The following is a 27,595-nucleotide window of genomic DNA, read 5'->3' on the forward strand; positions in this document are numbered from 1 at the left end:
CCCTGGGGTGCAAGTAAAGTCTGGGTGAACATAGAAACGGGAGACCTGGGCTTGAATACTCTGTCTTCACTGCTGTGGCTACCTAGAGCTAAACGTCCACGCACTACAGTGTCGAACCCGGTGGTGTCACGTGCTTTGGCGGTCTGGGACAGACTGAATAAATTATACAACCTAGCCCCGCCTCCCTCTCCATTGATACCTTTATTCCATAACCCCGCGTTCCCCCCGGGCATGGGATGCTCCTCCTTGTCCAGCTGGCTCAAAGAGGGCATTTATTATTTAAACGATATATCGGACAAAGCATCCTTCCCCCAGTTCTCCGAAGTCAGAGATGGCACGTCAATTCCCAACATAGATTTTTTCCGTTTTCTCCAGATTCGCCACTTCCACTCCAAAGCGGTATCTACGCTAATGGCTAGGCCCCTAACCTCCGCTGAACATATTTGTTGGAGACGTGACTCATCTAAAGGTCTAATCTCGGCACTATACTCACTACTAGACCCCCTTGCAGACTCATCCCGGACTTCTCATGAAAAGGCGTGGGAGCGTGACATAGGTCTTTCTCTGGATGAGGAAGACTGGGAAGAAATACGCGATAATGCCGCGTCTAGTTCCATTTGTGTCAAAATAAAGGAAAATACATATAAATTGCTATACCGCTGGTACTATGTCCCCTCTAGGCTGCATAAGATATTCCCCGAGGTATCTGACAGGTGTTGGAGGGGTTGCCCTTCTGAAGGTGATTTCCTCCACATTTGGTGGACTTGCCCCCATATCTTGAACATCTGGGGAGAAGTAATAGACTTACTCACAGGTTTGCTAGGAGTTTCGGTGCCCAGAGATCCCAGATACTTCCTCCTCCCGTTGAAACCCCCTGGGCTTACCCAACACCAACACAAGTTACTAAGGCACATATCCTCGGCGATGACGTGCCAAATTGCGGCCGATTGGAAAAAACCTACCCCAGCTCCATTACAGGCAATTCTCACGCGGGTGTGGTATGTCTATAAAATGGAATACATTACTGCAATTCTGCGCCACTCACTTAAGTCCTTCCATAAGGTGTGGGACCCGTGGCTCTCACAGCAAGACGTACCACCCCCGTTTGATCTAGGTTAATGAAGGCCATCAATCCCCCCCCCCTCCCACTCTTTTCCCTACTGTCTATCTTTCTCCTCATCCCTCCTCTCACCACGCCCCCCCCCTCTTCTTCTTTCTAAGTTAAATACAGAAAACTTGGCAAATTGTGATACACGACATCTCGAGAGCTTGTAAAAACAGCTGGTCTGTATAGCCTGTTTATCACTGTATTTGCTCAATAAAATTGTTTCAAAAAAAAAAAAAAAAAATGCCAGCATCGCTCACAGCAACTCTTCTTTTTTTTTTGGATGCAATATTTAACTAAACTTTAATTTATTGACTTGGCTAAAAGAACAGTTGCTGTGAGCGACGCTGGCATTTTTAGCAGATATTTTGACGTTGGAAAATATCGCAGCCAACTGTGTGGGTGTGACTAGGCATGCCAGAAGTACTATGCAGCCATGTTGGAGCTTCTAGCACACTCTGGTCTGTATTTTAGCTCTGAAATACACACCAGACTGCTTTAAGCGCCGAAACAGAAAATAGGGATCCGATACGATTTCCCGGCGGTCGGGATCCTGGCGGTCGGAATCCCGACCGCCGAAATCCCGACAAGGGGGGGACATGGATCGCCCCCCCTTGCGGGCTCGCTGCGCTCGCCACGCAGCGGGCCCGGTGCCTCGCTACGCTCGGCACGCTATTTTATTCTCCCTCTATGGGTGTCGTGGACACCCACGGAGGGAGAGAGTTTCGGGATTTCGGCGGTCGGGATTCCAGTGTCGGGATTCCGACCGCCGGGATCCCGACCGCCGGAAAATCAACTGCATCCCAGAAAATAGAACCGCACAGGTTTTTCAAAAGTGCAGGGTGCTAAAATGAACACTGCATTTCAGCATAATGCCCTAACAAATGCCATCTTTTTCACACACCCACAGGTGAGGTCCATTCTCGGCGCACTCTCAGGGGAGGAACTGGCAGAACTCAAATTAGATTTGGAATCCCTGAAGGAAGTCTTCTCGTTGGAAGAGTTTGATGATGAGGAAGAGGTGGAGAAGGGTAACGTTTCATCTTTATATTTATAGCAATGGTTACATATGTAGTGGAATTACTTCCTGACCGCGTTCTTGTCCACACTACTGTACATGGAGAGGTTTAACCAGCAAGGATATGCTTTCTGTGAGCTCTAATTAGCACAGTGACATCTGCTGGCTAAATGAATGTACTGCACACTTTTAAGAATATTGCAGAGTAGGATCCAAAAAGTTTATATATTATGCATTGTTTTTTCTAAACTTGTAAAGTATATTTAACTAAAAATCATTGTAAAAAAGTCTAATTTATATTTTGATAACGTTGTTCGAAGCACAAATATGTTCTTCATTGAAGATACAAAAAGAATATCCTGTTGGGTGTAAATGACATTTAAAAGGAAATCCCTTGATGTTGGCCTACATTCTCTGTAAACAGATCTAGAAAATCCGTTTCCTTGGCCCCAGTGACTATGACCTTGTGACTGGCAGAGAGGCTTTGCATTGGGATTAGTGTAGCACTGGGTGAAGAGATTACATGAGCCTGCTACAGATGTGTTCGAAGTGATCATCTCTTGTTTCAGTTTTCCTATATTATCCCCCTATTCCATGGACCCCAGCATGTCTGAATATGCCACAGCTTCTCTTCGGAAGATTTTAGGGTTATTGATGTAAGAGCGGGTGCCGGACGGGGTTCCGACAGTCGGGATCCCGACAGGCATTTACCCGACGTCGGGATCCCGACTGTCAAAATACAGACAGCCGGGTTCCCGACGGCCGTCGGCTATTTTCCCTCGTGGGGGTCCACAACCCCCATAGAGGGAGAATAGAATAGGCGTGGCGTGCGCAGGGGGCTTTGTTGCGCTCGCCATGCTGTCTGGTCCGGCCAGTCGGGATCCCGACGTCGGGCTAATGACTGTCGGGACCCCTGTACCACACCCGTAAGAACATGGTGGGTGAATGGTTACAGTTTATTTCCACAGGACTTTTCCTTGCACAAATACAGCCACTGCTAGAGAAAAAAAAATCTGCAGTTCTGTAACTCTTCACCTTTCTGTCAAAAGACGAGGCTCAGGAACCTGGTTGAGGATGCATGAGGTTCCTTATCTGCTAATGAATCACAGAGAGTTTTTTTCTGCTTAGTTGGATTTGGGGACAGTTGTCACTTGTCACTGTTTTTTCTATTACCGCAGCTTCTTCTATTCACTTTATTGGTTTGTGTGTGGTTTGTGTGTTCTTGAAGATCATTGGTCACATTGCACCCTGAAGGCTTAAAATGCAGCTACTACAAAATTTGCATGTACAGTAGATGCCGAACTGTGATTATCTCCTGCTGGTCTGCACCCAGCATACTTTAAAGCACACCCATTTTATATGCTTTAATAACACATAAAATACATTACATAAAATACACAACACACTAACACACAAGTTACAACTCTGTTATACAAATTTATCTTTTTGATTATAGCCACATACACACACATAATATATCCTTCTCTTTATTGTACTGTATGTTTGCATCAACTTAAGACCTATACACACTGGGCAATTTTGAGCTGAAAGGCGCTCAAACTTCTTTTTTGAGCGTCTTTCAGCTCAAAACCGCCCAGGGTGCACGGTCCGGTGATGAGTGACGGAGTGGTGATACGCGCTCCCGCATCATCGCCAGGAAAGCCACTCTTCTGCTTGTTTAACCAGCAGATGAGCTGCTTTGTGGATGGCTTTGCATAGCGCTGCGCCCAATCCAGGACTGCCATCAGGAATTGTGGGGCTCAGAACACAGAAAATAGGCAAAGGTTCCCCTTCTCAAACCCCTGATGTGTGTCCACAGCATTCACCACACTACTCAAACTTTACATTTTTTCATGGGAAATGTGAACTTTGTTTATGATAAATTATACTTGATAGACTGCAGTTCTGGGCCCCCTTTCTATCTAGGCCCAGGACTGTAGTCCCTGTAGTCTCCCCCTGATGGCTGCGCCCTGCTCTAATCCACCCTGCCAATAGTCATTAATGATTCTGCTCAACTGTTACCAGGATCTAAACCTGATAACTGCATGACTGCGTATGCAGGCTGTGATTATTATGTCTTCAGTATTAGTGGGCCTCATTCATGTTTGTAAGTAAAGGAATAAAAAAGCAACAACTATGTTTCTGGACAGTGTAAATACTGCCTGCTTTTGCATTTAGCACAAAATATCCGCTTTATTTTATGCTACCATTAAGATTTGTTTAGAAACACCGCACCCAAACTCTCTGTGCATGTGTTACATCCTCCCCACCTGCAATGCAATGTGGATTTCCCAGTTGCTTGATTTGTTGTTTTACTTACAGGAATGAATCAGACCCTGTAGCCGCTGGGAAGTAGAATTGTGTGATTTTGTGTGGCGGAGGTTTGGGGCCAGGCCCAAAATTACCCCTTTCTGTCTGTCTCCTCAGGTGATGACGATTTCCTTCAGGAGGTATCTGCTCTGTTTCAGGAGTTACAAATATCTGTGAGGCCTGATAAACTGACGAATGTGAGTATGCTACCAGTCTGATGGCAGGAAGCTGGGTTATCCAGTGCCTTTGTGAAAGGAATTGTTGTATTAGAGCCTTATTACGAATTGGAGGTTCAGCAAAGCTGTTTATACTGTTTCTATTGGTTAAGAATGCTGTCAAGAACCACTCATATTGTGACAAAGCCATAGCCAGCCTGTTTTGGTGAACATAAAAGAACTTAAGCCCCGTACACACGGGGCGATGCCAGCCTGCATGCTGAGTGACATGCTAAGCACAGATTGCTCAGCACACATCCCGGCACACAAGCTATGTGTACTGAGCAGGGTTTTGCCTATTGTTTATAGGCAAAACCCCCAAATCTTGCAGGATAGACAGGGCATGCACTATCTATCTCTGCGGGCGATAACGAAGTGAGGGACCACACATATCCATCGACAGGGGCCATACACACAGAGCGATTCGTGCTTAATTTCTAACTCTGTACTTCACACCTCAGCATGCTTTGCCTTCGTTTTGCTATTTGGCTAATCTTAAAATGATGCAAGGCATGCTGGGATGTGTAGTTCATCAACAGCTGGAGGGCCACTTATTGCCCACCCCTGTTCTAGAAGGGTCTAAATTAATAAAGTAGAATATGATTGGTTGCTGTGGGCCACATCCCATCTTCAATAGAGCCCCCATCTTAATAAATGTACTGCTGTGTCTTTAAGAAGCCATTTACTGATTTTCGATCCTTACCGCCTAATTTTTAAGTGTTCGTCACTCTAGAAAGCTTTTAAAAATTGTTAATTAATTTGTAAATTAAACAACCCATAACTTCTGATTTCATAGTTTTTTTTTTTTTTTTCAAATGATTGTGTATCCGGGTATATATTTTAAAATGTGATTGTGAACTGTGATTCATACTTTCAAATGATTGTGTATCCGGGTATATATTTTAAAATGTGATTGTGAACTGTGATTCATACTTTATTACAACTGCTACTATAGTAATTAGTGTCTGTGTATATGTCCCTTGATATGGATATCTATTGTTAACAGCAGAAACCATTGTATTTAACCATTTCTAGTACTGCATTCTATGCTGTGGTACAGATATGTGCATTCAGTCCTCATCTTGAATGTTTCCAGTACCTACATTTTGTGCTGCTTTTTTAGATTTGTACTACTCAAATCATTAGTCCACACTAACATACTGCATACAATCCTTCAAACTACAGGTTCCAGTGTCCTAAATATTCCTAGTGCCTTACATTAGTACTTCAGTCAACTGTGTCCTTGCCATGTTACTGAAGCTTGAATACTACTACAACAATATCTAGCCATCTTCTGTCAATTATTTTAGCCCCTACTGCTTAAGGTTTAAGACCTGGTGACATCCTTAGTACCGGTGTGTACGTAATACACAAAGGAAACAAAATAATGCTGTTGTAGGCGGAAGACCCTCCTGGTGTTCAAAGGATCTGGTATAAATTGTAGTTTCCTAACAGGCCCTTTTTTTTTTTTATTATTATTTAAATGAAATCATTTAATAATATATGTGTATTTTATTGAAAATACTAAATATGACTCGGGTTTGTCACATCACCATTGGCACTTGTTCACCATTAGCATCCCTTCCCACCCCCTCTCCCAGTGGCATCCTCCACCACCCCCAGTGTAATAGGTCCCCATTTGTGCATTGCCTCCTCCTGCTACTCCCTGGTAACTGGCATCTATCACATAACCGAAATAGATTTCTGAGGTTACAGCTTGACTTATGTCCACATCTAATTAACTTCACTTTCTGACCTCGCTTGATTCAGGCACAGAAAGCCACTTATAGCTGGATGACTAAAGTAGAGGAAGAGGAGAAAGTGGAAGGAGAGGAGGATAAGACTGAAGCACAAGATGAGAGCAGACAGAAGAAAGCCACTGTAGAGGTAAGATGTGACTGCCAGCATTTGTCCTAGTAAATAAATTCAAGTAAACAAAACTATTATCAAATCTGCCCTCAAGTAGCACTCAATGCAACTCTTCCACTTTGCGTAAGATCTGGGCAGGTGCAATAACAAGGGATGTACCAGAGCCTTAGGAATGCCCAAATAACATAGTAATATAGTTCTTGAGGTTGAAAAAAGACATAAGCCCGTCAAGTTCAACCTATAAGATCTGCTGCGGTGTAAGTGACCTGGATAAGATTAATACCAATCTAATATAAGCCAGGATCCCTGATGACCCAAAACTGTTATCCTATTTACTAAGGAGAACACTATAGAACCTTCTGATTTATGGTTCTAACCCTGTATCCTGTTCCTGCTAGAAATTTGTTTAACCCTTTTTTTAAATGTATCCAACCTCCCACCTGTTCAGGAAAGTTTCTTCTTAGGTCCTGGTTGGTGTACAACAATGAGGTGCAGCAGCCTTGTGAATGCCTCCACAACAATTTGAGTACACAGTCTGCGCAAGCTACTGCAATACACCTGATATCTACACTGTGAACTTAAACACATGACCGTGAATTGGCCGGATACCAATTCATCTGCATATTTAAAGTACTTGCTGCAGGAAGATGCAAGAAACCTATTGTAGCAGTGGTTCCCAATCTGTGGGGGTGCAAAGCGCATTTGGTTTGCTAATAGATAAAACCATGTGCACTGCAGGTGGGGCTGACATAACCTGTGCATAGAGAGTTAGATTTGGCTGGGAATGTACTTCAGACTAGTTTTTCACTCTGCATCTTCTTTCCCCTAGTTATTTATTAGTCCCCACCATTCCCCACCACTTCATAACAAAAGTGTTGGATACATAAATTGGACTAGTTCCTGGCTTCTAACCATATGGCAATAGTGCAGCTCCCAGGCACTGATGGGCTGGTATCATGGTGGTGCGAGACCTCATCACTGCAGCTCGACGTTCTCAGCCTAGACTGGGAGAATCCTAATCATCATCCTGGTCATATGATCAGATGCAGAAAGTCCACTAAAAATGAATTACAGCTTGCATTTAAATTGTTTATATTTGATACAGTATGTGTTTTCTATACAATATATGTTTCATATGGTCTATTAGTTTACCTATATGGAGTATATAATCAAAAACTTTTTTTCTTGGAGTATTGGTGGTCATGGTTATAATTATAAAGCATCTCCTGACCTTTTATACACTGTGTATTCTTCTTCCCTGGTGTTAGGATATCCATGAGTTTTCCATCCGCAGCCTGGCGGAGCTGACAGCCTGCGCTATGGAGGTGTTCCACAAAACAGCCACATTAATTCTGCACGGAGACACGCAGGTGCCAGCAGTGTCTCAGGGAAAGACCTTGTCACAGTAAGTGCCTGTTACAGTGATGTGTTTCTTGCTATAATTTCCTTCTACACAATGATCTAACAACAACCTCATCTGAGCTGAACCCTTATGCTGTTTAATATACTCCATGCATATGATGAGCTTGTATGCTCTAGCTAAAGTCTGATTTTGTGTAGGGAGCCAGTGCGGACAGATCTAACGCTAGAGATTGACAGTTCATCAATCAATATGGATAAATTACTTGTATCAGAGGAACCAGTGTGTATTTTTTTTTTTTTTTTTTTTTTGAAACCCTTAATTAATTAGCCATGTCAGTGAAATGAGTAGATCAGGATGCCAACACCGGAATACCGGCAGCCAACATCCTTGATCAGGGAGTATGTGGGACAGATTAAGGTCAGACCATGAAAGGAGGTGTTAGGCACTAGTGGGTGGACTTAGGGTTAGGCCTGTGGTTGTCGGGTTAGGCACTATCAGGCAGGATTAGGGTTAGGGTGATGGGGGTATTGGGAGGGGGTCAGATACCTTGTTGGGATTCTCTGTATCAAGATAGCGGGGTTGATCTTTTGACAGCTGACATCCTGTCAATGTGCATGTATCCTCTCCACTATAATAATTTTTCCATTAAATTCATTCATTCATGCTAAAATGAACACCATATTTGAATCACTTTGCAAATAAGACTCATTTTAGTGGAAAAAGTTGCACGAAAAGATGCTCGGCGCTACCGAGTCACATGTGTGCTCTCGTGATATGTGTGACACAACTAGTTCAACAAACAAGCTTGGAAGGCCAACTACACACAAAAAGAACACAGTAAGTATAAATCTAAATTATCGTGCAACCGTCTTGTTACATAAAAAGGCTGGGTTTATGTTTAGCCTTTAGTTGCAACTAAGTGTCTGAAAAATATTCCCAGACACTTATTTATGTTGCAATTAATGTTTTGACAGTATCCATTGCACAATTACAGATCTATTCAGTGTAGTTATTCACTTGCAGAGGCGTAGGGAGGGCGGAGCCACTGGAGCTCATGCTCCGGGTGCAGATTAGTGGAATGGCGCCGCCGGCCCGCCCCCCCCCCCCCCCTCCGCAAATGATACTGCCGGTGCCCGAGGAGTTAATGGGGCCCGCTGCCGCTCGCACGGATGCAGCTGTTTTTTTTTCAATGTATAGTGCTGCAGCAGCCGGCAGCGAGCTCCCAGCATAAAAACAGAGCTCTGTCCCCCACGTTTCCCCCTGCGGCAGCAGGAGGACGGGAGCTCCGTCCTTCCTCTGCCTAGCAGTGGAAGCTCCGCCCAATCAGCCCGGCAGCTGTCATTCCGTCCCTCTTCCGCCCGGCACCTCCGTCCACGGCCCTGCATGTGATCTAGAAACTACCTGCCAGCTTTGTCCACACAGCAGCTAGGCCCCCTCTGCCCAGCACCTCAGTCCCACCCTCTGCCGACTCCAGGTAACTCTGTCCCCTCTCTTCTTCCTCTGCCCCAGGCTGTGTGACATGCAGTGTAAGCTGCAGCACTGCCAACTGCCACTGTGTATACTACTATCGAGCGGCATTATGTGTGTTGCTATGGGGGCATTATGCATGTGGCACAATGGGGGGACATTATGCATGTGGCAATACGGGGGAGGGGGGCATATGGGTGCATGTGTGTAAGTGGCACTATGGGGGCATATGTGTATGTGGCAATACTGAGGGGGCATTATGTATGTAGCACTACAGGGGCATTATGCATTTGGCACTATGGGGGCATTATGCATGTGGCACTATGGGGGGGCATTATGCATGTGGTACTAAGGGGGGGCATTATGCGTGTTGGTAGATTCCGTTACAGTGTCTTATATAGCGCAGCAGATTCCGTTACATCGTTTTATATAGCGCAGCAGATTCCGTTACAGCGTCTTGTATAGCGCAGCAGATTCCGTTACAGCATCTTATACAGCGCAGCAGATTCCGTTACAGCATCTTATACAGCGCAGCAGATTCCGTTACAGGTTCTTATATAGCGCGGCAGATTCCGTTACATTGTCTTATATAGCGCGGCAGATTCCGTTACAGTGTCTTATATAGCGCAGCAGATTCCGTTACAGCGTCTTATATAGCGCAGCAGATTACGTGACAGTGTCTTATATAGCGCAGCAGATTCCGTTACAGCGTCTTATATAGTGCAGCAGATTCCGCTACAGTGTCTTATATAGCGCAGCAGATTCTGTTAAAGTGTCTTATATAGCGCAGTAGATTGCGTTACAGTGTGTTATATAGTGCAGCAGATTCCGTTACAGTGTCTTATATAGCGCAGTAGATTGCGTTACAGTGTGTTATATAGTGCATCAGATTCCATTACAGCGTCTTATATAGCGCAGCAGATTCTGTTACAGCGTCTTATATAGCGCAGCAGATTCTGTTACAGTGTCTTATATAGCGCAGCAGATTCCGTTACAGTGTCTTATATAGCGCAGTAAATTGCGTTACAGTGTATTATATAGTGCAGCAGATTCCGTTACAGCGTCTTATATATCGCAGCAGATTCCGTTACAGCGTCTTATATAGCGCAGCAGATTGCGTTACAGTGTCTTATATAGCGCAGCAGATTCCATTACAGTGTCTTATATAGCGCAGTAAATTGCATTACAGTGTGTTATATAGCACAGCAGATTCCGTTACAGTGTCTTATATATTTCAAATGTAACATGCCAACACATGTTAGCCACGCCCCCAATTCATTAACGGGAGGAGGGGGGGGGGGCGCGAAATATGCCCTTGCTCCGGGCACCATGGCACCTAGCTACACCGCTGTTCACTTGTGTTCAAAGGAATATTAATTTTTGTTATACTACACTTTTATTCAGTATTTTATTTATGAGGTATATAAGTGTTATTGTATGTTGGTGTTTTCTTGTATAACAAAGGCCTTTTATAATCCCTTAATATTTTATTTATTTAATCAGTGTAATTACACTTTTTTCACACACTTAATACTCCATTTGGATAGACGAGAAGATAATTGTACAGTTTTAATCCTGAACAGTGATATAGATTCTAATTTTCCTTTAATAGGCAGTTTATTCCATACAATGTATGTCAATACTCTTAGACTTTTTTACATCAGATTACTTAAATGAGCCGAATGTCTGTAGCCGATAATAAATTCTTGCTTTCTATCTCTTTAAGACAGTGCAAGTCTCACTTAAATAGCTCAGTATTTTGTATTATGTCTTAAGAAATACAATCTATATTGCGTCTGCAGTGAGTATAAAGTTCTAAAATATACTTTCATATGACCAGCCTATTACACTTATATACCTCATAAATAAAATACTGAATAAAAGTCTAGTATAACAAAAATTATAATTTTTTTTAACACAAGTGAATAACTACACTGTATAGATCTGTAATTGTGTAATGGATACTGTCAAAACATTAATTGCAACATAAGTAAGTGTCTGGGAATATTTTTCAGACACTTAGTTGCAACTAAAGGCTAAACATAAATCCAGCCTTTTTATGTAACAAGACGGTTGCACAATAATTTAGATACATTGTTGGCACACAGGGACAACTTATCCCCTATAATTGAAAGTATCACGAAGCCGCCGTCTTTATATGTTTTAAATCTCATTATTTCTTTCTTTGATCTTCATTAACTATATTTTAATATTTCACCAATTTTATGTAAGATTATTAAAAGTTATATTTTATTAATTAAATTTGGACTTTGCACCCACATTTATACTTGCTGTGTTTTTTTTTTTTTTGTGTAGTTTGTCTATTATGAAGTAGTGGGTAGCACCTCCCTCATTAAAAAATCATTAAAGGAAACTATCCCCTGAAAATTTCATTGAAGTGGAGAAATAAGTCACTAGTGCTAAAAGAATAAAACGGGTGCGGGTATTCTCTATGTTTTTGTAAGCTTGGAAGGCCATTGGAGGTATCGGGTGTCCAGTATTCACAGAAAGGGTTGTGGATAAGTGGAATAGCCTCCCATCAGAGGTGGTAGAGGCTAAGACAGTAGAACAATTTAAACATGCTTGGGATAGGCATATGAATATCCTTACAAAGAAATAAGGATTAAAAAGGGTTGAGTTTACCTGAAGGGTAAAAAAGGGGCAGACTAGATGGGCCAAATGGTTCTTATCTGCCGTCAAATTCTATGTTTCTATGTTTCAGTACCTATACACAACATCAGAGACTCGCACCACAAGCATTTCCGTCATTGGCAGTTTTAGTGCAGGAAGAGACTTCCATCTGTATTGAGATTTCTTGCTGGACAGCAGCTTCCACTTGTGTCCAGGCTACCCCTGCTACATCCGCCTGTGCCCCAAATGTGGGTTAATAGGTGTTGCTACATTCCCTTGTTGTTGTCCTCTTTGGACAGTTGTTGCTACGATTGTGTTTGCAATGTTGATACATGCTCTTGGTATGTTGACATTTGAGTGCTTCGGTGTCAGACAATTTTCCTTCCGTAGAAAGTGACCATTACAAAGGCATCCACGTCCAGATGGCATCTTCTTTTAAAATCCCTTAATGCTGATGTTCTCCTGTCTTACAAGAATTTATTTTCTCTCTAGAATGACTATCACACTGTGCAAAGAGCTGTCGCACCTTTCAAAGAAGATGACCACACTCCTGACATCCGCAGGGGTAGGTAACTGGAAGAGCTGCAGTGTCTAGTAATTGCATAAAGGACAATATTACCTATTCATTATTTATTAGTCATGGGTTTCCTTTTTTAGTTGATGCAGGACGCTTCAGTAGTAGCAGCCTGTAATACAGAAAACCCACAAGCGATGCACAAAGTAATTCTATGGTGGCTTACACTAGCAGTAATGTCTTCTTATTGGCTGCTATACATATGCACCAAAGTGCATTACTTGTTCTACCTATTATAGATAACCCACTGCCAGTCCATATACAGACTGATACAAATAACAGTGAGGGACCCACTGGTAGTGTTCTACAGTAGCTACGGTACAGTTTTGTATGCACAGAACTTAAAACATCAAATATTTTATAAAAAATTAGAAAAACGAATACACAACCTACTAGTCTGGCCCCTCTCGTGCAGCATCAGGATAGTCATTTGTAGATTCTCCATGTAGTTATGTTGGACCGCTTAGAACAGAGACCGGGAAAGGGTGAAGCCAATTGAAACAGTATAATAGCTCTCTAATACGAACCTTCTTTACAGGCATCGGAGAAGTCGGACATCCTGAACCCTTTAATTACTGGAGTATTTCTCGAGGTGAGTCTCATTTGTCTAGGTGAATAATATCATGGATTTATTATTCCTGACATCAGTGTTATATAGGATTTCCTAGCCATAAACATGGCAGCCATTTTGAGGGTTGAACCAATCCAATATCCATGCAGCCGTCACTGGTTGCTCATGAATTGATAGATTAAATATTCATGAATAATGTTTAATCTGATAGCGATGGCTACATCCAGGCCGTTATTAAGATCGGATCGCAGTACAAATTTGTTCTCAAAATGGTCAAATCCATGTGCACAGCAGGTTGGGCAGATGTAACATGTGCAGAGAAAGATAGATTTTGGGTGAGTTATTTTGTTTCTGTGCAGGGTCAATACTGGCTGCATTATATTTACACTGCAATTTAGATTTCAGTTTCAACGCACCCCACGCAAATGTAACTCTCTCTGCACATGTTACTTCTGCCCCACCTGCAGTGCACATGGTTTTGCCCATTTTAAGAACAAATGTGTACTGCGATCAGATCTGAATAAGGGCCCCAGTGTATGTGAGCAGGGTGGTTAAGAATGACTGATGACTTATCCTTGTAGATTGCATGAGGGGAGGGAGGACTGTGCTCTAATCCGGGGGCAGATTTTCCACAAGGCAAAGCAGGCACCTGCCTATTTCCCAGCCCATAAAGATATCCTGGGCATCCAAAACATTCCCCAGAGGAGCATTGCACAACTACCATGTGATGTTATGACCTCATTCGGACCTGTCCACACTCCTAAAGTCCATTTGATGTTCTTTCATAGGATAAAAAATACTTGGACACACAAAATGGTTTCATCCACTGCATGTGGGCAGTCAGTTAACTTTAAATGTGATACGGGTAATAATTCTACTTCCAAAAGACCTAGATCCTGATTCAGATTTGTAGGCAATGCCGACGTTCATGCAGCTGAGCATTTATCAGTAGACTGTGCACACGCCAATGTACTCTATCGATGCTGGCTGCAATTAGTGGTAGAAATCTAGTGCTATGGCTTGTCTGAGGGAGGAGGGCCCCCAACCAGTATCTTGCCTATGGCCCCTATGAGATCTAAATCCGTCTCTTCTGTGTATCTCTCTGTTCCAGGCATCAAACAGCGCTTCCTATATTCAAGATGCGTTCCAGCTCCTGCTTCCTGTACTTGAAATCTCTCACATTCAGAGCAGGACGTAATCGTTTAGTATTTGGGCCGATTATATTCTTTACAGTTGTATTATCCAAGTCTGTCCCTGACGTTCCGAAAAATGTAAAACCCTTTTGTTTTGTTATGTGCTAAATCTAATGTAGTTTCTAATACTAAAGTGCAATAACCAAACCCCAGAGTAAAGGCGGCAGACAGAACTTCGTTATATATTGTTTTGTTTTTTTCTTTTGCTAAAAACTTTTTCTCATGTATCGATATTTAAAGGGATGGAAAGATGCATTTGTCTTAATACAAGACTCATTCGTGTCTAGTACTCTAGCATATAGCTGATATGGCGTAGAACACAGCATACACCTCGAGTCAGGGTGAGGATTGCTGCCGAACCACCTATTCTGTGTATAAAAGGAATAGGCATCCTGTGACTCACAAGTGTTCTGGGACTATAAGTTCCAGCATACCATACTTCCAGGACTGGATTGGCATGCTTGGACTTGTAGTTCTATAGCAGTTAGAAAGCCACATGATGCCTGCTTCTGATATACAGCAATAAGACCTCAAAGAAATGGTTAACTTTGGTGTTTGCTGTCTGTCTGGTGTTGCTTTGGGTTTTTCAAGGCCTTCCTTTCATTACTGGCTGTGAAAAGATTGTGCATTGTTTTATATTATCATATACAGTTCTTTAGAAACTGTAACTGGACTAGGAATTGTGCTGTACAGATAAATCAGTCACTATTAAGGTGATAGAAGTGCACCCAGCTAGAACCTCAACATTGCTATATTATTTACAATTGGTTCTGTCATGACTTCTGTATGAAATAACAGCGGGAACACTGTAACACCATTGGAAGTCACCGAGGAGTTCCAGGACAATAATGGCAACAGCAGACTATAAACTACAGACTCTAGTGGGGGATTTTGCCAATGGGCTGCAGTCCTGCAGCCTCCCGCCACCTCTCTTTAGTGACCGTGAGGCAGATGTAGTCTGTGACTGGGAGTGACTTCCTATTGAAAATTCTATCTGTCAGTCACAGGCAGTTCCATCGGGAGGGGTGTTCTTTCTCTGGGACTGCCAGACCGGAAGGAAGCCACTCCCCTGCCTTTCATGCAGCCCTAACTGGCTTCTATTGGCTGCCTCCTATGCAGTCCATGGAAACTGGTGTTTTATGCACTTGCACTCACTGCAGCTTGTGCACATACATCTGTCCTGGCACCTGCCAGATCTATTGCGCAGGTTCCGGGAACTGACTGTCTACTCTCTTATAGTGATGACCTGTAGATTAACAAGTTATGCAGATATTATTTAAACGATTCTAAATATGTCTTCACACTACAACTGTCGGGTTAGGGTAATGTTATAAGCGATATCAAATGTAAGGTTATTTCCGTGGCCAAAATGCAGCCGATGCCATAATTCTGGACGGTAGAATGCCAGCCATACGTCTACCTGTATATGTACATATCAGCCTTCTATGAGGACACAAATGTCTACATTTGAATATAATACTTGTAGCCAAAACAAATGTTTAGAGATGTTAGTTGTAGGTATAATCTGTTCCGAAGCCTAGTCTTTGCTAATACTGTGTGTTTCACTTGGTTATAAAACACAGGGTGGGGTATTGGAACATTTATATCAGTGCGTTTCCAGCAATAACCAGATGCAAACATCACATTATCCCTCTGCTAAAAATATGTGGGGGACATCCTTCCATTCTGTGGTTTTAGCTCAGTCTTTTAAATGTAAATGTTTCCTGTTAATATATGTGTAAATAAACTCATCTTACCCATCTTATAAGGTGGGAAGTGTGTACAATTGTATGCAAAGGACAGATGATAGACTGGAAACCTTAATCTGTTCCAGATGTAGCAGGAGAGCTGCGTCTCCAATAACTGCAGGAGTAGATGCTATAATAAATGGCAGCCAATCACACTGCAGCTGACAGTTTTCTGTTAGAGAATACACCATGAAAGCCAATGCAGTTGGATGCCACAGGTTACTGTTTAGTTATAGAGTGCATTAGTTTATAGATAAATATGCTCCAATACAATTTTGTCGCCATATTCTGTACAGGCAATAGGCAGATTGTAAGATTCAGATCAGGTATCATTAGTCCTGGGTTTCGGAAAGTAAAAAGATGTACTGTCTATGTTTGTCTTTTTATTAAACCAATTTTCTGATGATGAAAACTGCCAATATTCCTTTAAGACCAAATGTATATATACGTTAGATTATAAAAAGTATCGCTGTGTAATACTGGGGCAGATGTATTAAGCCTTAACAAGAGATAAATGCAAGGGTAATAAGGAGAGATAAACATCCAGCCAATCAGCTCCTTACTGACTTTTTTTCAAACACAGCCTGTAACATCGCAGTTAGCAGCTGATTGGCTGGACGTTTATCTCTCCTTATCACCCTTGGATTTATCTCTTGTTAAAGCTTAATACATCTGCCCCACTGTCCCTAAAGCTTGCGCCAAAGCGCTGTTTTTATTTTACAGACTTGGGTAAAATGATTAGCCAGTGCAGATAATTTGTAGGCTGCACGCTGTGGCTGCAGATAATTTGTAGGCTGCACGCTGTGGCTGCAGATCATTTGTGGGCTGCGCGCAGTTGCTGCAGATAATTTGTGGGCTGCGTGCAGTGGCTGCACATCATTTGTGGGCTGCGTGCAGTGGCTGCACATCATCTGTGGGCTGCATGCAGTGGCTGCACATCATTTGTGGGCTGCACAAATAAGTTTAGTTTTGTGGTTAAATAATTGTCCATATTTTTAGATAAATAAAGTAATTACTTCATAATACTGTGATACTGTATGCTTCTTATCTAACAGCATAAGAGTATTTATAGATATTTCTTTCTAGCTGATTTAGTGATAAGCATAACTGCTGTACTTTGACTGCTTTTGTTCTGCTTACTGGTCCTTCCATGTGATTAGGATTTCCAGCACTTTGGGATATTCAGACTTTCACTATACCCTGCTAGATGATCAATGTAAGAAAGGATAGTTCTAGAACATGTTTCAAGAACAACTCTGTGCTGAGAAAATCAGAATTATGTGGGAACAACTTTACATTTTGCTTTGTCATTCTATAATCTGCATCTTAAAAGCAGCACCACATTCTGAAAAGTGACCTATTTATTATATGTGTCTGAAGCAAAGCATTGTTTTTTTGGACCTTTTATTGTATGACCCTAAAACCAGTGGCATCGGGAGGGGGCAGCCAGTCATACACGCCAGGGGAGGCTGCTGGAAATCTCCATGCAACGTGCTATGAAGGAAACATAACTAGTCCTTGCCTAATGATCTCAGTACAGGGTCTCATTATACTGCTGTCGTACCCCAATTCTGCTTTCATATATTTTAGAAACTTACCAATAGCTCAGGAGTAAAATCTGTATTTTTCTGTATGTAAATCAGTTACTTGTATGGATAAATAACCTTAAATAAACTTGTTTATTGAGTTGCCTTGGTGTTTATTTCTCTAAACAAGATGGCGGACTGCTATTGGGATTAAATAAATGTCACGATTCACGGGCGGCTTCTTTTTTATCTTTTCTAATATATTTACTGGGTTTTCCAAGTAATACAAGTGAAATCAAAGGATGTAATCCAGTCTGTTATACAACAACAACAACATAGCAGTGCATGTGTCTAGATCATTGGTCCTCAAACTGCGGCCCTCCAGATGTTGTGAAACTACAAATCCCAGCATGCCTTGCTACAGTTTTAAAACTCCCTTATAGCAAAACTGTGGCAAGGCATGCTGGGATTTGTAGTTTCACAACATCTGGAGGGCCGCAGTTTGAGGACCCATGGTCTAGATAGACAATTTGGTGATTATACCTCAAATGTAGAGAAAACAATTAGTACAGTAAGCATTTCTAGGGGTACTACTCGATATCAGATCTTTCTAGTTTTGCTTGTAGATAACAGACCACAGTATGGTATGGAATATATTGCACTGCTCATTCTGGGCCTTATTCTAGTTCACTCTTTCTGACAAAATCCATATTAGATGGACAAAACCAAGTGCACTGCAGGGGGGCAGATGTAAAATGTGCAGAGAGAATTCGATTTGGATGAGTTATTTTGTTTCTGTGCAGGGTAAATACTGGCTGCTTTATTTTTTACACTGCAATATAGATCTCACTTTGAAGAAAAACTCCAACCAAATCTAATTCTTTCTGCACAAGATGGCGACGTTGCACAAGATGGCGACGTTGCTCTTGGTCTTGTCACTATTCTGAGTGTTCGTACTCAATGGAGATATACAAACAGAACAGAGATGGGGAGAAAGCCAACTGTTATGTGTTGTTCCTCATTCCAACCATAAATAAACGTAAGAAAAAATAAAAAATGAAAAAATTGATGGGCGTACCCCACTCACGGTATTGGCGGAGGGGTATAAACACGTAGCGTTATCTTTAAGGATTTTCAAATTCTTTCACGTCAACCTTTTATTCTCTCCGTGTATGTGCATACAGGTGAACAAATAAACAAATTATATGTGTTAGTATGTGTCCTTTACTTAGTTCCTAGAGTAAGAATTCCAGGAAAACGGAACAAAAGTTATTTTGTCCTTTTTGTGGGCATACCTCACTCACCAAGTAAACGGTGGGGGTACACCTATAAAGGTTTCTTTGTGAAAAAACAGTGAAACAATTGAGACAAGATGGGCGTACCTCACTCACCAAGTAAACGGTGAGGGTACACCTATAAAGGTTTCTTTGTGAGAAAAAGTAAAACAATTGGGACAGGATGGGCGTACCCCACTCACGGTATTTCAGATGGTGAACAGGCCCGTAGCAGGTTCTTTGTTAGACGTCCTCTGTCTACTCAGTGAGTTGTGGAAATTCTCATCCAATCGACATAAATAAAGTGAAGCACATATACAATGTGTAAAATATTTTTCAGTGTTAATCGAAACAGATAATTGACTCTGAAAAGTGAATGTGAACTGGGGGCGTACCACAACTCACACTGTGAAGTGCTGTTTTAAGTGTATAAAGGTATCTTTACACGTAAGAACCATAACCCTCCACCTTGTGCGACAAGAAGGGCAGTAAGTACCAGGGGATTTCTTCTAAAAAGGAGGAGGACGGAGATGTTTGTGCGTACCAGACTTACGATTCAGTAAGTCTTGAAACTCTCATAACGGTTTCTTTGGTCTTGTATTTCTTATACCAGTATCATCATTGGGTCCATTATGAATGTATGCCCAGAAAAAATGATGAATATAATTAGCCGTAGAAAGTCCACTCAAAACATCAAGAAAAGTCCTTGCCAGGTGTTTTTTATAAAGGTAAAAAAATTCTTTATTCCAAAATCACATCCTCTGTCCCCATGACAGACAGATGTACCATAAAAACAGGGGGGTACAACATAAAGACCACATACGGTCACACTACAAATAGGAATTTCCAGGGAAATCCAGAAGCATCAAGATAAAATTCTTTAAAAACAAAAATACTTGAAAAAAGGCAAATACGTACATCCAATGTTGGGGTTCCTTGGTATAGATGGTGATGGCTGCTCACACTCCACACTGGCAGTCGACGCGTTTCGGTGTGTCAACACCTTTTTCAAGACATGCCTGTGGGGGGTGTGAGGCCATCCATTTATACCCTGAGCAGCCTGTTAACCTTTATTAAATTATCCATAGTGGGATTGGTAATGTAATATGAGAAATGTGCCGTTGTCTAACTTTATATTTTGTGTTATTCTGCAGGGAGACGGGTTGCCATGACAGCGAGAACTGGCATCTGCAACTTGCGGATCACCAGCCGGATATACTTCCCCTTTTTCTTATTTTGCGTTCCAACCACCGGAAATAGTGATGCACGTCATATGCACCAGGTGACCGAGCCCAGAATGACGCGACGCCACCTCCCACCCGCTCGTACTTCCATAAGCTGCGACCCAGCAGCCGGAGGCAGCAAAACAACAGTTCTTCTCACAGCAAACGGGTTCTGGCGTTCCAGTAAACAGCGTCACGCAGAGCATATGACAGAGTCCTTCCCACGATCTTTTACTATACCCCGATCATCAGGTATTAGGTCACAAAACAAACGATGCCAAGAAGGTTGTCATGGCGACCGTCTGCCCCGGAAGTGTTTGTAGAAGGACATCATCAGTAAATCGGACTTTACACTTATTTTGTATATTGTTTTTTGGTGTTTTTATTATACAAAACTGTTTTTTATCGGATACATCATGGATGTTAATAACTTTGTACTTTGGTAAACGGGAAGTGAGGAGCACACGAATAGTTGTGACATCACTTCCTGTTAAGGTTAACAGGCTGCTCAGGGTATAAATGGATGGCCTCACACCCCCCACAGGCATGTCTTGAAAAAGGTGTTGACACACCGAAACGCGTCGACTGCCAGTGTGGAGTGTGAGCAGCCATCACCATCTATACCAAGGAACCCCAACATTGGATGTACGTATTTGCCTTTTTTCAAGTATTTTTGTTTTTAAAGAATTTTATCTTGATGCTTCTGGATTTCCCTGGAAATTCCTATTTGTAGTGTGACCGTATGTGGTCTTTATGTTGTACCCCCCTGTTTTTATGGTACATCTGTCTGTCATGGGGACAGAGGATGTGATTTTGGAATAAAGAATTTTTTTACCTTTATAAAAAAACACCTGGCAAGGACTTTTCTTGATGTTTTGAGTGGACTTTCTACGGCTAATTATATTCATCATTTTTTCTGGGCATACATTCATAATGGACCCAATGATGATACTGGTATAAGAAATACAAGACCAAAGAAACCGTTATGAGAGTTTCAAGACTTACTGAATCGTAAGTCTGGTACGCACAAACATCTCCGTCCTCCTCCTTTTTAGAAGAAATCCCCTGGTACTTACTGCCCTTCTTGTCGCACAAGGTGGAGGGTTATGGTTCTTACGTGTAAAGATACCTTTATACACTTAAAACAGCACTTCACAGTGTGAGTTGTGGTACGCCCCCAGTTCACATTCACTTTTCAGAGTCAATTATCTGTTTCGATTAACACTGAAAAATATTTTACACATTGTATATGTGCTTCACTTTATTTATGTCGATTGGATGAGAATTTCCACAACTCACTGAGTAGACAGAGGACGTCTAACAAAGAACCTGCTACGGGCCTGTTCACCATCTGAAATACCGTGAGTGGGGTACGCCCATCCTGTCCCAATTGTTTTACTTTTTCTCACAAAGAAACCTTTATAGGTGTACCCTCACCGTTTACTTGGTGAGTGAGGTACGCCCATCTTGTCTCAATTGTTTCACTGTTTTTTCACAAAGAAACCTTTATAGGTGTACCCCCACCGTTTACTTGGTGAGTGAGGTACGCCCACAAAAAGGACAAAATAACTTTTGTTCCGTTTTCCTGGAATTCTTACTCTAGGAACTAAGTAAAGGACACATACTAACACATATAATTTGTTTATTTGTTCACCTGTATGCACATACACGGAGAGAATAAAAGGTTGACGTGAAAGAATTTGAAGGTCCTTAAAGATAACGCTACGTGCTTATACCCCTCCGCCAATACCGTGAGTGGGGTACGCCCATCAATTTTTTCATTTTTTATTTTTTCTTACGTTTATTTATGGTTGGAATGAGGAACAACACATAACAGTTGGCTTTCTCCCCATCTCTGTTCTGTTTGTATATCTCCATCGAGTACGAACACTCAGAATAGTGACAAGACCAAGAGCAACGTCGCCATCTGATAGTCTCACTATCGATCTTTGCGCCTTAGAAGCCTGGAATCCCAAATTCTGTTGTATTGTATTTTCTTGTATATTGCTATTTGGTGATAGCTGTGGGTTAGTACAGACTCAAGGCTGCATTAGCGCCAACAGGTAGCCAGTTCCTATAACCCCCTTCTTTCTGCATATATGCATCCTATTTTGTATAACCATGGTAGAGGTACACACAATTATTAACAAGTTCGAGTTGGCGTCGCTGCAGGTATATATATGAGTCCAGTATGGTCAGAAGTGTAAACCAAATAATTTACAAGAAGATCTACACACATTGGCCTACATCAGAGTGTATGTGGGCATAATATTTTTCATAATTCATGATACGAGTTAGAAATTGGAGAAGTGTAATCAGTGAGGGGGACGTTCTAAGGAGCCAGCACTTCATTATCATTTTTTTTGCGGAAGTAGCCAATATAGTCAGGAAGGGAATGTTTCTAGCTTGGGAAGTCAATAACTCCCATATTTCAAATTTGGCAAAGAGAAGGGGGAGTGGATGTAAGTGCACCTTAGTATCCAATGTGGTAGAAATGTCATTTATGACCTTACGCCAAAACATTTTAATGTGCCCACAGGTCCATATATTGTGAAAAAGGTTGCCGAAACCATACCACACTTCAAGCAGCAGCCAGGCTCCTCAGGCACAAAATGAGTTTTCCTGCATCAAGGCTGATTGCAATATACGAATTGTATTTTTGCAATATTTAAAAAGTGCATCGCAAGAGGTCAATAAAGGTGCATCACCAAGCCATTGCATCCTCATCTGTTCTTTCAGCTTAGAGGCGGAAAGTAAGATAAGTTTGCCATATACTGTAGTCATTTAATTTTAAATTTAGATTTATTAAATATATCTATAATGGAGTACAGTTTTTCAGATGGTATACAACTTGGACATTTTAGTGGGATAGATGCTACATGGTGAAGCAACTGCATTACAGGAAAAAGGCTCAGCGTGTTTAGGTTATAATTAAGTTTCAATTGAGCGTAGCTAAGCAATAGGCCACCTGGGTCGAACACTTGGGATGTAATTCGAAGCCCCTTGCTGTAGAGATGTCTAAAAGTGGGGTTGTCTATCCCTGGGGAGAACATGAGGTTACCCCAAATAGGTAGCCAAGTAGAATGACAAGGATATATATTGAGATATTTGCATGTAGATCACCTTGTAAGTACAGGTTGAGTATCCCTTATCCAAAATGCTTGGGACCAGGAGAATTTTGGATAACGGATTATTCCGAATTTCGGAATATTTTAATATTTCAATGATGTATTTTGCAGTATCTTGCATTTATGCTGTATAAACACTTGAAAAAGCTGCTCTGTGCAGCGAAACGCGTTGGCCCAGGCTCCTAACTGCCCACCACAAAACGCTGCCTGCCACTGCCATCCATTCCCACTGAAAACCGTTTGGAGATTTTCACCTGTTTACCATCACTGGCCTCGACCTGGAGTGAGGCACTCACCTCTTGAGGGCAAGCCGCCTGTCTAATACCCACCCAGGGTCTTCCAGCGGACACTCAACCGTTATTTCTTATCCAAGTTGGGAGGATCGCTACCCCCTACTACAATCTGAAGGAAAAACCGCATTTGAGTACCGCCGCAGCCAGCTTTCTGGATATATCCAATTACTCCTTATTTCAACGGTTACCCACTGGACTGTGGACTCAAACCAAGGTGATATCACTCTAACAGTGGACGCAGCTATTTTCAATTATTTCTACCCTTTCCCCTCCCCTTTTTTATATTGTGTACTTTGTACCTCGTATTTTTATATGTTTATTACAGCATGCTATTTTGTATAATTAAAAAATTACAATTTTAATTCCTCAGTCTGTCATCAATGAGCGCAGTCTACCACTTTTTTCTGTATATTTTCCATAGGGATTGACACCCCCTTTTTTTGACAGCCGCTAGCAGAAGCCACTCATACAGGCGCCCCTACAGTTACCTAGGTAACTGACCCCCCATTTTTTCTGTATAAACACATAATATACACACAAATATATTTTATTACCACATAAAATACACACAAATATATTTTATTTGTTCAAAAAACAAGGTTTGCAAACGTGAAACAAAATGTGTGTACTATCTCAGCACTGAATTTGAATGCCAAGCAATCATTGTCTTGCACATATATAGTGCCAGTTACATATCATGTCCCCAGTGATGCTGTTACAAATGTCCCCAGTGAGTTTCTAGCAAAAAAAATATTTTTTTTCACTTTCTGGAATGTCTGGTTTTCGGAATAATTCGGATAACGGATATTCGGATACGGGATACTCGACCTGTATCTTGAAACATAATATGGTGAAGGATGTGCTTAGGGAGGTAAGATTTGGGTGTATGGAGTAAAGCTGCTGGGGTGAAGGGATGAAAGAGCGTGCAATCAAGTGCATATACAGTAAATTTACTAGATTCCAGCAGCCAGTCCATAGCATATCTAGACAAAGTTTTGGAATAGAGCGATAAATTCGGTAATCCTAGGCCCCCTACCATTCTTGGCAATTGGAGCTTAGATACAGAAATTCTTGGATTGCCGGACGTACAGATAAATTTCGTACATATCTGCATCAATTGCTTGGTGTCCTGGGAGGTAAGTTTAATTGGGAGTAATTGTAAGAGGTAAGTTAATGGGAAAACAATAGTCTTGACCACTTCAATTCTTCAATTCTACCCAGTAAGAAGAGGGAGAGATCATGCCACGTCTACGTCGATAGTTTAGCTTTGCTAATAGCTGGGGTAAAATTAAGTTTATAGAGAAGGTCTACTATGTGTTTGATCTGAATCCCCAGATATTTAATATGGGAGGGCTGTATCTTTATAGATTGAAGGTCCAGGGAATCGGTAAAGCTAGGTTTTTGTCCACATAAGGTTAAGAGTTCTGATTTTTTCACGTTAATTTTATAACCTAAGTAGCTACCAAATTGTTGTATTTTTGCATTGCTACTGGGGTGGAATGCTCAGGGTGAGACAAAAATATGTTGTCTGCAAAATGAGCAACCCTCATGTCCACACCCCTCATATTTATCCCCTGGTAGAGCGGGGATTCTCGAAGAGCTACTGCTAAAGGTTCTAATGCTATTGCAAAGAGGAGCGGGGACATAGGGCAACCCTGTCTTGTGCCACGTAAGATAGGGAAGGGTTCAGATACATTACCATTGCATAAGATTCTGGAGGAGGATCCCGAATATAGGGTTTTAAGCCAATTTACAAAAGGGGCGGGAAGCCAAAGCAGAGAAGGGTATTAAATAAATGATCCCAGTGTACCATGTTGAATGCATTTTCAGCATCGAGAGATAGAATTGCTCTGGGTGAATTTGACACAGCACACTAAGAATCACAGACAACTGATAAGACCCGTCTTATATTTGTCACCGGTTGCCATCCCATCACAAAGCCCGCCTGGTCACTATGTACTAATATAGTGACAATTAGCTTAAGTCGCTCAGCCTGAATCTCAGTTAACAACTTATTGTCTAAGTTTAGCAATGATATTGGTCTGTAAAATGCTGGGTCAGATAGGTCTCTACCAGGTTTAAGGCCTTGTTGGGTTTAAGATTAGAGATAGCATCTGTAACTTTCTGATATGTAATATCTGCAGTGAGAGAATGACTGATCGCATCTCAGGGGGCACTCGGGGTAATGGTAGGTTTTCCCAAAATTATGCTAGTTGGGTCGTATCTGAGAAAGGTTTGGAATAAAGAGTTTCATAAAATGTATGTAAAACCTGGGCTATTTCCGTGTTGGTACATGTAAGGGAGGAGTCAGGTTTCTTAAGGGGTGAATAGTGGAGGGAGATATTTGTCCTTGTAATAGGTTAGATAACAGTTTCCCAGATTTGTTCCCAAACTTGTGGAAACGAAAGTCTTTCTTAAAAGAATACTAGGTACTTGTGTACAATCACGGCTCCCACGATGTCCATCGCATAGCAAAAAATCGCATGTGATTTACCAGAAATGCATTGAAATTAGTATCAAACGTGTTCAATGGCCCCCAAATGTCATTTTTGAGGCTGTACCACCCCCACTATCAACGCGAACCCGAAGCGTGGCGAGCGGCGGCGGTACGCGTCCTACGACCTTTTCATACCCCCACTATCCACGTCGGCGTGGAGTTGATAATAGAAAGTGTGGCGAGGGCAGTGAGCCACCGAGCCCGAAGCATGGCGAGCGCAGCGAGGGGACACGGATACCTTCACAGGTATCCGCGTCCCCTCGCGGGCTTCACAGGTGTCTGCGTCCCCTCGCGGGGCTCGCTGCGCTCGCCACACTTTCTATTCTTAGCTCCACGCCGACGTGGATAGTGGGGGTATGAAAAGGTCGTAGGATGCGTACCGCCGCCCCTCGCGGGCTCGCTGCGCTCACCACGCTTCGGGTTCGCGTTGATAGTGGGGGTGGTACAGCCTGAAAAATGACATTTGGGGGCCATTGAACATGTTTGATACTAATTTCAATGCATTTGGATGCATTTCTGTTAAAAATTGCATGCGATCGCATGCGATTTTTTTAAAAAATGCTTAAAAACTGCAAAAATCGCATCCCATCGCGTGCCACTACATATGGCATGCGATGGGAGCCGTGAAAGTACACAAGTACCGAATACTAAGCCACCATCTTCACCAAGAGATCCTCATATTTAATTCGGGTTTTGGTGTATTGGAGTCTAGATGTTGGGGTAGGTGTAAACCTCAAACCTTAAACCTCTGAAAGGCATCCGTAAGGTTTTGCTGGGCCTCTACATAATCTTGGGTCAGTTTACGTTTTGGGCAGTAGTGAAAGAGATAATCTCTCCTCTCTCTCCTCTGAGGCCTGCCAATAAAGAACACGATCTGATTGCAAGATGGTGTAATTGTCAGAATGGTACAAGTCCCATGCCGACAAGATTTTCTCCTAAAGTGTTGAGGATATGGATAGAGAGGATGGACACCTCCATGTTATATAATTGGATTTTTCTCTCCCTAATGTATATTTGAGCCACACCACAGTGTGATCAGATATAATAATCAGTTCTATATTGGACTCCTCAATTGCAGGCAGAAGAGAAGTAGAGGTAAGTAAATAGTCTGTTCTAGACAATTCACGAGTGGATGCAGGTAGGCATGTGAAGTCTTTCTTGGTAGGGTGTAAAACCCTCCAGAGGTCCAGCAGCTGCATTTTGGAAGCAAGGGACTGGACTCCAAATCTAGGCAACTTGCCTCTATTCGTATTTGGAATTTGTCTATCTAGGACTGGGGAAGTGATCACATTTACTGTAGGTCACCATCCACAATTATTGGGCTATCTAAATGGGGTGCAAGTAAAGATATCAATTTCAGGAAGAATGGCTTGGAGTATACATTTGGTGCATAAACCGCCGTACACAATAGATTGTGTGTCATATAACGTATGGCAAAGTAAGTAGCGTCCCGTCTGGATTCGCGCCCTCCCATGCCCCCCCCGGCAGCAATGTTCACCACAATTTAGAGGAAGGCAGTCCCGCTGATCCAGCCTCCATTCCCCGCTCACCTATTTGTTGTTACTGGGGCTCAATGTCACTACTACTGAC

General features: G+C 42.1%; 1 protein-coding gene across 2 annotated transcripts in view; it reads left to right on the forward strand.

Moving 5' to 3' along the window:
* FAM114A2 (family with sequence similarity 114 member A2) overlaps positions 1 to 17,750 on the forward strand; it is a 40,136-nt gene extending 22,386 nt beyond the window's left edge. For both annotated transcript variants that reach the window (XM_083181732.1, XM_083181733.1), the window contains exons 8-14: positions 2,016 to 2,136; positions 4,551 to 4,630; positions 6,419 to 6,535; positions 7,786 to 7,922; positions 12,471 to 12,543; positions 13,091 to 13,144; positions 14,235 to 17,750. In XM_083181732.1, the coding sequence (XP_083037858.1) occupies positions 2,016 to 2,136; positions 4,551 to 4,630; positions 6,419 to 6,535; positions 7,786 to 7,922; positions 12,471 to 12,543; positions 13,091 to 13,144; positions 14,235 to 14,321 (669 nt within the window). In that variant the 3' untranslated portion in view covers positions 14,322 to 17,750. The remainder of the gene's footprint in view (positions 1 to 2,015; positions 2,137 to 4,550; positions 4,631 to 6,418; positions 6,536 to 7,785; positions 7,923 to 12,470; positions 12,544 to 13,090; positions 13,145 to 14,234) is intronic.
* Positions 17,751 to 27,595: the final 9,845 nt, after the last annotated feature.

Source organism: Crinia signifera, chromosome 4 (genome assembly GCF_055691185.1).
Source record: "Crinia signifera chromosome 4, ASM5569118v1, whole genome shotgun sequence".
NCBI classification, from domain to species: Eukaryota; Metazoa; Chordata; class Amphibia; order Anura; family Myobatrachidae; genus Crinia; species Crinia signifera.